The sequence below is a fragment of the Dunckerocampus dactyliophorus genome, chromosome 4 (assembly GCF_027744805.1).
Source record: "Dunckerocampus dactyliophorus isolate RoL2022-P2 chromosome 4, RoL_Ddac_1.1, whole genome shotgun sequence".
In the NCBI taxonomy this organism is placed as follows: domain Eukaryota; kingdom Metazoa; phylum Chordata; class Actinopteri; order Syngnathiformes; family Syngnathidae; genus Dunckerocampus; species Dunckerocampus dactyliophorus.
In genome coordinates this window covers 25535625-25546187 of record NC_072822.1, presented here as the reverse complement: position 1 = coordinate 25546187, position 10563 = coordinate 25535625, and the positions used below count along the sequence as shown (strand labels likewise).

The 10563-nt window shown below is 40.7% G+C and overlaps 1 protein-coding gene across 1 annotated transcript; it reads right to left on the bottom strand.

The window, feature by feature from the left end:
* Positions 1-320: 320 nt before the first annotated feature.
* Positions 321-10317, bottom strand: LOC129180337 (ubiquitin-conjugating enzyme E2 G1-like). The gene is made up of 6 exons (XM_054774715.1): positions 10168-10317; positions 6628-6730; positions 6440-6537; positions 3071-3249; positions 2759-2864; positions 321-2590 (listed from the first exon to the last, which is right to left on the bottom strand). Exons 1-5 carry the CDS (start codon positions 10208-10210, stop codon positions 2778-2780), a joined length of 510 nt encoding a protein of 169 aa, XP_054630690.1. The 5' UTR covers positions 10211-10317; the 3' UTR covers positions 321-2590; positions 2759-2777.
* Between the last annotated feature and the right edge of the window lie 246 nt (positions 10318-10563).

Sequence of the window (10563 nt, the reverse complement as noted above, 5' to 3'; positions counted from 1 at the left end):
TTTGAGGATGTGTTATGCAGATGTTGCTGAGTGGATTGGAAGCTGTGCTGCTCGGGTAGAACTGGAAATAGATTTTCCTGAAAGTTAAAATAATGGAAACTGTTAAAACGGGAGGGCGTGGGGTAAAAATGTCAAAGTACAGTAGTTCGGTAAAAACGGGAGGCTTGAGAAGTATACACCTAAACAACGTCCGTCCCCCTCTCCCCCGTACTTTTTATACCGTCAAAGAGGCAATCAGAATCTTCATCAGCTGTGTTTGCAGAGCTGAACCAATCCTGGTAATTCGACAGGATCCATAAAACATTCAAGCAACCACAATGAACTTTTTACACACTTTATTGAGCATCATGTCCAATATACATTGCGTTGACACAAAATGGAAAACAAAATCAAGTTATGACATTATAGGGTGAATACCTGGACACCGTTTTCAGAGCGTATTGCTTGATGACGTTTCAAAAACGCACACTGAATCTGTGCAAATACAGTGAACACCGGTCAGAGGAGGAGGTCATGGCAGGTTAGAAAATTCCGACTTAAAACGTTGACAGCAATGATCGAGTCTACACAAGTCTACATAAGAGAACACGGCACATTCACGCAGGATGTATATTGTAACGGCAACCTTAGCATACTCGACTTATTCAACCCTGATTGCATGAACCAAAAGATGGTTCTTTATTTGTCAGTGTCATCAGTCTGCATCGCATGCAAGGTTTAATTATGAACAAGCCAATTACTGAGGGGAAATGGCAGTGGTTAGCGTACCACCCCAAGACAATCCAATTGAAAATAGTAATTCGCTTCCCAAAGAGTTAACATTACGTGTGGATGACAGCCCAAACGTTGAACTTAAAATGATATATGCTGGCTAAATCTGCACCAGACAGTACTGACGATTGAAAGTTTTACTTCTCCATCTACTCAAAAGTCCTCAGCATCTAAATGCAAGCGTTTTACCCCAAAAGACAGAAAGCCGAATGTGCGACATACAAACAAGCCCGGTTCCCCGCATGAAGATGTCAACAACCAGACTGAGGTAAATTCAGATGCCACAGCAGTACACGCACGCGCGCACACACGCACACAAAAAAGAATCACAGCTTAGGCTTTTTTTCACAGAACCTTTTTGGTGGTGGTAGTTGAAATATGTCTTCGTTGGCCAAGAAAGGCCATGAGTTTACGGTCAGGAATATTACAAGTCTATCCCACCGGCTACTAATTGCAACATTAATGGAGTTTAATCCTGAGTAGTTGGCACAAAACGAGTGTTAATGTTAGCCATGCGTGTGATACAATATAGTGGATCCCCGCATATTCGCCATCCCGCAAATTCGCGGGTTTTTGATCAAAGCATTGATTTTTTTTAATCGGTGGAAGGGAAAACACACACACACACACCACCAACAACCAACAGGAGTTCATCAAACCTAATGCTTACCTCACAGTGCAACCAAAAATAACATGTGGAACACTGTACCATAGACTATGCGGGTATTGAAATAAACGCTAACAGGCTAATATACATGCAAAACAATGCCATTTTATACTAATTTACGACCCGCAAGGAATGTACAAGGCTTCCTAGCATGCCTCTTTATACATTAGTATAAAACAGTATCGTTTTGTATTTACAGTGAGTGAGGTAGCCTGAAGAACTCCTGTTGGTTTATGCTGAATGATTAAGGGTGTATGTAGATGTAAAGCTAATTCATTGCAAATAAGGTAAGGTAATTACTGTAGTGTTATGTACAATAGTGCTTAAATGCAGCAGCATAGCCCATGTTCGATCAGAGTGTCAAAAATAGACATTTTGTGTCTCAATTACCCGTGTTTTTTGCCATTCGCGGGAGGCCTAGGAATGGATCCCAGTGAATAGCGGGGATCCATCTATTGTAAACTAAGAGAGGGACTCAGAGTGAGTCGTTTTATCATTAACAACCCCGAATAGCAAGAAGACATAAGAGAGATTGAAGGGATCATGCACATTGGAGAGTCATTGTTCCAAACTCTAGCATAGAAGGTAACTAATGCTCACAGGTGGCTATTTTCCCCAGAAAAACAATAAATAAATAAATAAACGACCTGTATAAGTGCCACAACAACTTCGTTGACTATCTTTATGAAGAAAAAGCAGTCCATGGAAGTGAAGCCAAAAAGGCAACAGTGAATAAATGAGAAAGTTGAAAATAATGTCTATTGACAGATATATGCTGGGCTGACATGTATGGAGTAGAAAGGACAGGGGATGATGTCAAGGTAATAGGTTTTCAATTGTTAGACTCCATCTTTGACCACTAAATTGCATAAGAAACCTGGTATAAAGTAGAAACTGTTCAGCAGCAGATAAAAAAGCAAGTTAATTTACAGTAGTGACATATTTTACATCATTAGTTTTCCAAAATAAATAAAATTATACAATTCCAGGTAGGAAGTAAGTGAATTTCGCTGGTAGTGTTCTCAAATTGGCTCTTCTTGCGAAAAATGACAACCATTCACGGAAAGGGGTCGAAGCCAACCAATTCCTTTTGGCTTGCAAAACAAGGGGCGTAGACGCCTGAACGTTTCCCTCTGGAGACATTTCCTTCAACTGGGAAAAAAAAGTAGATTCATGACCGTCATGTCCTTTGGCAAGGTTGTGCATGAGCTTTCAAGCAGTGATGCAGATGATGTGAGGAATATATGCAGTACCAAATTCTAATCAAATTCCTCCCCTGCCATGCAGCATTGTTGCATGACAATAAAAGCCTGCACTCACCCTGGAATAGTCAGTCCCTCTAGTCAAAGGCCATCTCTTGACTTTTTCTTACACAACGAGCCACTTTCCTCTTGAATTCACCGTTAGGGTCCTCCCTCCACTCTTTCTGTGAGAGAAAAATGGTTTGTTCATTCATTAACAACGACTGATCCTATTCAGAGTCATGGGTGAGGTGCAGCCTGGACTGGTTGCCAGCCAATGACAAGTCAATCCAAAAACATGCACGTTAACCGGTCTTTTGAATGACATCATTTGACGAGCTGAAAGATCAACGTCACAGGAGTTGGGAAGGGGATATGCAGTGTAACTCACCGCAGCGTCCACATTTGCTGGTGAATCGCTGTTTGGGTCGGCCAACATGGAGATAACGCTGATCATGATTGTCTCAACGGTGTGGATCGGCAGCCAGCGCTCCTCGGGCTTCTCATAGCCAAACTTATCCTCTCCGGGCTCGTGTAGGATTGAGATGCACACGTCTCCATTTTTTGCAACTGTTTAGGAGTCAATATTTAATATATGAATCTGAATCATCTGTTTAAACGCGTCAACAACTAAAACACAGTTTGTAAGGATTTGACATTTCAAAATTCCATACTTTTTCCAGACTCAGTAAATAGATGTGTATCATTTGCGCTGTAACAATTAATCAATGATTATTAATTAAATCGACAACTACTTTGCTATTCGAGTATCGTAAATTCCGGTCTATAAGCCGCAACCACTAAATTTAGAGGAAAAAACAGATTTGTACGTCATAAAATGGCATATTGTGGCGCGCACAAGATGTTCCGATCTGGAACATCACTAGGCCTCACGGACCTCCATCTTCAGGATCGGGATCAGCTGCTGATCCGCTGAATTTTGAACACTGGATAATATCGATTTCCACCACGAGATCGGCCCCATCTGGTTGTGTATAACGTTCGTAACTCTGGGCCACACTCCAACATGGTAGGTGCACTAATGCGCCTCAAAGCTGGGTGCCACTCAACTCCCGCCAACCGCAAGAAGAAGAAAACTCAACCCCACCATGCAGACATGTCCACGGTGTACCGTGGTGACGTTAGTTTCACGTTGGACATTGGATATTCGGCTCCGTAGCTACAGTGGTAGTTCCCACTCACTGTGCCCGGACTTCTGTGTGATTGTGAGGGTAGTTTAAAGGGGTAGTTTGGGTGATTTAAACTAAATTACTACTGTGCTCAAGAGAAGTTGTTTAAAAAAAAAATTAAAAAAAAAGCCAAACAATATTGTTGGTCATGCTGTGTAATAAAAAAGTAACTTCAGCAATACTTTGGTTGCAATATATCTAATGCTTTGAAGAGCTATCTATTTTTATAACCATATTCAATTCCACAAATTAATATTTGTAACAAAAGCTTATTATAAAAAACAAAACAAAAAAGGATTGGATCAGCTATAATTTTTTTTAATTTTTTTTAAAAATCAGATCGGAAGCCAAAAAATGTGGATCGGCGGATGTTCATTCAGTTGCTTAATTTTGTGGAAAAAAAGCAGATCACAGACATGACACAAAACTCAAGTGTCATTTTAAATAGCAACTTTCTAGCTTTAACAAACACTAAAAGGAATTAAGAAAAAAAATAGTGGTATTTAGTAACAGTTGATAGATAAGATGGGATAAGTGTCTAAAATGTCAACATAAACTTGTGCATTTATTGAAGATGTAATGACAGCTATCTCCCCAGTGCCTTTACCTGACATGCAGTCCCATATCATCAATGACTGTGGAGATGCACATGCTTTCTTCAGGCAGTCATCTACATTAATTCCATTGGAACGGCACCAAACAAAAGTTCCAGCACCTTGCCCAATGCAGATTCTTGATTCATGACTGAGTATGACTTTCATCCAGTCATCCATAGTCCACAATTATTTTCCTTAGCCCATTGTAACCTTGTTTTTTTCTGTTTAGGTGTTAATGATGGCTTTTGTTTAGCTTTTCTGTATGTAAATGCCATTTCGTTTGGGCTCTTTCTTACAGTTCGCTCACAAACGTTGACTGCATTTTCCGTTTTCAAGACATATTGCTTCGAGTTTTCTGTCTTCAAGCTTTGATGTCTTCCTTGGTCTACCAGTATCTTGCCTTTAACACAAACTTCCCATGTTGTTTGTACTTGGTCCAGATTTTAGACACACATCTGACTGAACAACCAACATCTTTTGCAACACTGCATGATGATTTACCTTTTTTTTTTAACAAGTACAAGTATGATAATCCTCTCCTTTGTTTGAAGTGACATCTCTTGTGTTGGAGCCATGATTCATGTCAGTCCACTTGGTGTTACAGCTCTCCAAGGTGTGATCACTCCTTTTTAACTGCAGACTAAACCAGCAGGTCTTATCTGATGCAGGCGGTACTTTTGGGAATTAAAATTTACAGGGTGAGTCCATACTTTTTTCCTCAGAATTGAGTGATTCCATATTTTTTTTCCTCTGCTTGGTCTAAAACAAGTAACTGTTATGACTACCACAATTTATTTTCAGAATTTTTTTTGTGTTTCTAAAAACCAGACAGTTGCCATTTGAAATGACTTTAGTTTTGTGTCAAGTCTGTGATCCGCTTTTTTTTGGTGCTATCTGTTACAGCGTGCCACAATAAATTCGAATGGTCGTCCTTGATTGCAGCGTCACTACGAATCTTAGAATAATAATAATAATAATAATAATAATAATAACAATATAGATTTTCGTGCCAAATTGCTTTCTAAACAACATTGTTTATTGTCTTCAGCTCTGTGCAGTGTGCAAAGAGCAAGATGATAGCCGTCAGTGGCTATCACTGCCAGTAAAACATATCATACTCCTCACAACACAAAAATCAGTGAATGTTATTATTGTTGTGAATATGTCACTTTCTTCCCGTGCGTTCATGGCTGTGCTTGTTTGCATCTAGTTGCCAGTGTCACCCATAAGTGTTGCAGACTTGAATTTAGCTAAACATGGCTTGCTGTCACTCGTCTTTCTAGCCTATCTTTGCAGCTATCAGTTACAGTAGGTAAATCCGTATTTTTAGACTAGCTCTATTATACGAATTTAAGAATTATAGGATGGGGGCACACTCCAGGGCTACATCAGCAGCGATGGCTGCTCACTGGTCTTTTATTTTGCAGTGTGCATAGAGCTGTCAGTGCCACTTACCAGCAGACAAAAAAACTTTTTTGTGTGTGTGTGTTATATCATAGTTAGTTAGCTGCATGTGTTTGAATTTGGTTCCCAGGACATGTTTTGGTCGTGATGTCACAGACAAGATGGCGTCGGTTCAGAAAACTGGCTGGGGGTGTCAAAATCACGTCATTGTACTCCTATTTTATAGTTGTTTATTTATCTATGACAGCAGTTCGACAAAATGTTTTATTAAGCGAGTACTTTCATTTTTTGTTTGGCGTCATGAGCACTTTAAAATCATGCCAGACACATGGCAATATGTCCCTTTACTTCTGTATTTATGGTGCATTAAAATGGAAATTGCACATTTGTAGTTTTCCATAGCACACAAAAAAAATGTGAGGCGCGAATGGTGCTCTCCGCCTCCTCTGTTTCAGTCATGCCAGTGCTTAGGTAACAAAGTATTTAGGCTTCTAATAGCTGCTTGGAAAATGTCCACAAATCAAGCAGTTTATGTCCCAAACCTAGTCAATGTGATGACTGAGTGTTTACCATTCGGGTGCCAGATTTCAGTTATGAACTTCATCTTTGGAGGTCGTAGAGGATAATCATAGGGAAAGGTTAAATATGCTTTAAAAAAGCCTCCTTCACTGTAACAGAGAAACAGGATAAAGTTTTAAAATGATGCATTTCCATTTTTTGGGGGGGAAAGAAGCATGTACAAATAACTGGGGACTTACAAAAGGGTATCTTGGGGACCGATGATCACAACTTCCCATTTATAGATGTCATCATCATCTATCAGACCTGCTGAAAAGCCCTCCACGGGGTTCTTGTTGAGCTCTGGAAGAGAGGCAGAGGCATATTTCAAACCAGTGATTCTCAACTCGTAGGTCACGGGTTTGCTTGGGCCAAAAAATAATAAAAAATGTAACGACCCCATGTTTGTGAATGCACCTTGAGTTTTGGTCTCTGCTATTTGCTTGCTACGCTGCCACGAGGTGCGTGACATGTTTCTGGGCGAGTTTGTCAAGCTTGAGTGGGAGGGGAAGGATATCAAGTGGGGACTTAACGTGCCCTCTGTGGCTGACGGAAAGGCGAGGTGCCGTGGGCAGAAGAGGGACACGGCTTGGAGAAGAGCGCTTCATAAAGAGAGAGACAGTGTCTCCCTGCTGCAGCTCATGTTATTGATTGGGGGAATTCTGCCCACGATGAAGACTCCGAGGTACGACAGTAAAGCGGACTGGAAGGTGTTTCATGCATTATTCGCCGCTTGTCATTACGAGAACGTTCGTGGGATTTTTTTTTTTTTTGGCGGGTTGAAAAAAAGTTGCAACAACACTGTGCCAGATTAGTCAATAGTTTCATCCAGACGGGAATGGATAACTGATATTCCCACAATGGGGCTGTGGCATTCGCTTTAGAAATCATCGCTTTTGTGCCTTCATTCATGTTAGCGTATGCTTGCTCAAGGGGCTAACTTGCTGCTAGCCAAGGTAACTCCGCCTCCACGTACTGGGATAGAGAGGTTGAAAGAGAAGAGGGTTCATTCCACTGTAGCGTCAACATGCACAGACCACTGCAGAGTGAACCCTCTTGTCATTCAGCCTGAAAGAGAGACGAGGACAACAAACACGCATGCATGCACATGTCAATTTATCGAGGGTGGCAAAAATGCTAGTTTTTTTTTTTTTTTTTAATCGCTCAATTAATCAATTATCGTGACAGGCCTACACCAAACCACAGAAGAAAAATAAACGGTTGCACATAAGTCCGTCATCAACAGCTTTTCAAGGTTACATGTGCGGCATTTTGGGTGTGTAAGACAATAAAATATCGTGAGAATGTCGACTGCGGTGAGTTATGACACTCGAAATATTCAGATATCATGTTGGCTTGTCATCAAAGCTCACTTCTGGTCACGTGATGGTGAACATTTTGAAAAAAAAAAATTTATCACATCAGTGCCCTCACCTGAAGAGCGACCAACAGGCACGCATTTTGCCCGTACGCCTCACCGCTATCCAGGCAGCAACCCGCAAGCCCCAGCAAGGAGCCCAGTCCCCAAAACCCAGCCGGAGGTCCACGAGTACACCGTACAACGCCCCCCCCCCCGTGCTAGCAAAAAGGTCGAGCGAGCGAGGAAGTGACAGAGCGCTGCAGTGATGTGCTTGCGCACACAACAGTGATTATTGCACGTTAATAGGGCTCAAAGTCTGCCTTTGCTACCTCAAAGTTAAGGCACAAATATAACTCCATAGATGTGCACCCTTCAAAAAAATCTTCGAGCCATGATGCTGCCGCTCGTTAAGGGCTGACTGACCAACCCCTCTCTTCAATCTGCATCAATCGTCCACTACACTGAGGCAACAAGCCCAATAGTGGTGGTTTGCTCATGAAGCCGACGACACCAGCCCAACCCAGACCAAGAGTCACAAAAGTAGGGGTGTAGGGGTGTCCAAAGTGCGGCTCAGGGGCCATCTGTGGCCCATTTGTCATTGCATCATTGCTGAAAAAAAAAAAAAAAAACATCAAAAATGAAAAAAATACAGCAAAAGGCACAATGAGAAAAAACTGAAATGTTGAAACCAACAACCAATAACAAATAGCATATATTGTATATATAGATATATATATTTCTCGGCAGATATTTATTATATCCCTGCTTGTTTTGTGTGTGTGTGTGTGTGTGTGTATGGTGGGGGGGTACATCTTGTACACGTTCATGGGAAAAGAACGGAACTTCTGTGAAGTAGGGGAACTTACACTGACACCTAAACTCCAATGGTGTCACAATAATTCTGTCCAGTTGACTAAGCAAAAGGAGTGTTTTGTTTTTACTTTTTACAGTGGTTAACTTCTTACACTTGTGAGAAAGGAAAGAACATTAAAAAGGTATATCTGTGGGGGGGCATCGAAAACACAATTAAGAGGGGTGTCAATACTTGCTAATATAGTGACAAAGTTGCTAAGTTAGCATCACGATCCTCCTGCTTCATCATCTTTGTACTCTTGCAGACCTGATGTGTTAAGAAGCAAAGTCACAATGCCCTCTACTGTACGGAGTTGGAACGACAATCTACATTCACATGCAGTCCCACTATAATGTGTTTGTGAGCGAGAGTGAACAGGTAGCGCCAAAGCTATTTGTGATGGTCCAAATTTATTTGTGGCGAGCCGACAAATAAATGTATGCATGGAAAACACTGAAAGATGATATGAAAATGAAGAGACAAAATAAATGCATGCACAAATTCTGGAAAACGAAGCCAAACTGCTCTGTATTCAAAAATCCTTTATTATCGCCCATTCTCTTCATGTTTCTGGCCAAAGTCACAAGTAAAATTTCGGTTTGGATTTTGATTACATGTATAACCACTTATGATAACGTCAGTCAAGCAGTCTGAGGGGCGTCGACTTAAAAAGGTCAAAATGTGCAGTTGCTCATTTGTGTAGACGGAGGGCAATTTTAAAGAGGAAAACACCCTACTCATTTACAAACATAGTAAAACAAGAAACAAATGGTGGTAAATGTACAATTGACCGACAGACCTTCAATTGTTTGAGTATGTACAACCACAGTTTTTAAAGACTGCATTTTGTGATACAGTGTATATGGTAAAGTTACTTTAAGAGAGGACCATATAGACAAATTGGTAAGGACTGTCAATGCGCAGTAGCCTACATAGCACATCCTAATGTGTATATTCATAAATGCATTTGTATTTGTGTATTTTCATCACTACAATACACTCGGTACACTATTACTTGTAGTTTCACCAATCAATAGCAACAACATGCGTTTGCCCACGTCAAGCCAAACTCGACGAGTAATATTCATTATACTCATACAAACCAATTGGTGCATTTATATTTTTTTATACTTCACGTAGAATGGTTTGTTTTTAATGCATGAACTAGTGTGACTGGCACTGCTCTCATTCGATAAGTATGGGTTAATTAAAGCTGATAGATGACTGAGCTGATCATTCCTTTGTTCCGTCAGCTAACTAGAGGCGAACTTGCTAGCCAGTTAGCAAGTGAATACGAAAATCTTGAGTGTAAGGACTATTACTCTTATTCAAATAACCACAGCCACCGCTATACGGGCTGCTTCACCAAGAAGCCATTGTGTTGCTTATGTTGGTTTATTTTTTACCTCAATAGTATTGCGTAAACATGATAGCATTGCCTAGCCGCTAACGACGCTAACGTTGGCTGCTAGCGACGTAAACTTTATATTTCCCTGTTTTTCTCACACATATTAATATTCGTCTTACCTGCTAGTTGTTTTCGAAGAAGTAACGCTGATTGTTCGGTCATGGTATGTGTACGTTATTGAGGGGGAAAGTGGCTTTACAAATACTCTGCGGTAGCCCAGATTTGATGCTTCTGATTCCCTCTGTGTTTTGACACAAGCTTCAGCCGCTGACTTGAGCAGTGCGCATGCGTGCATATTGTTGACAGCGTGCGTGAGAGTCCGCATACTAATACGCGGTGTCCAATATTATACTCTTATTCGTTATTTGTTGTTCTACGTAGTAGTGTTTATTATTGTGCGGCCCGAAAATTACAAAATTGTTACTCGTCTAGGGAAAAAATAAGGATGTTATATAATAAAGCTGCTTTTGAATAATTCTGAGTGAGTCCCAATTGTTTAAAATAATGTATAATGG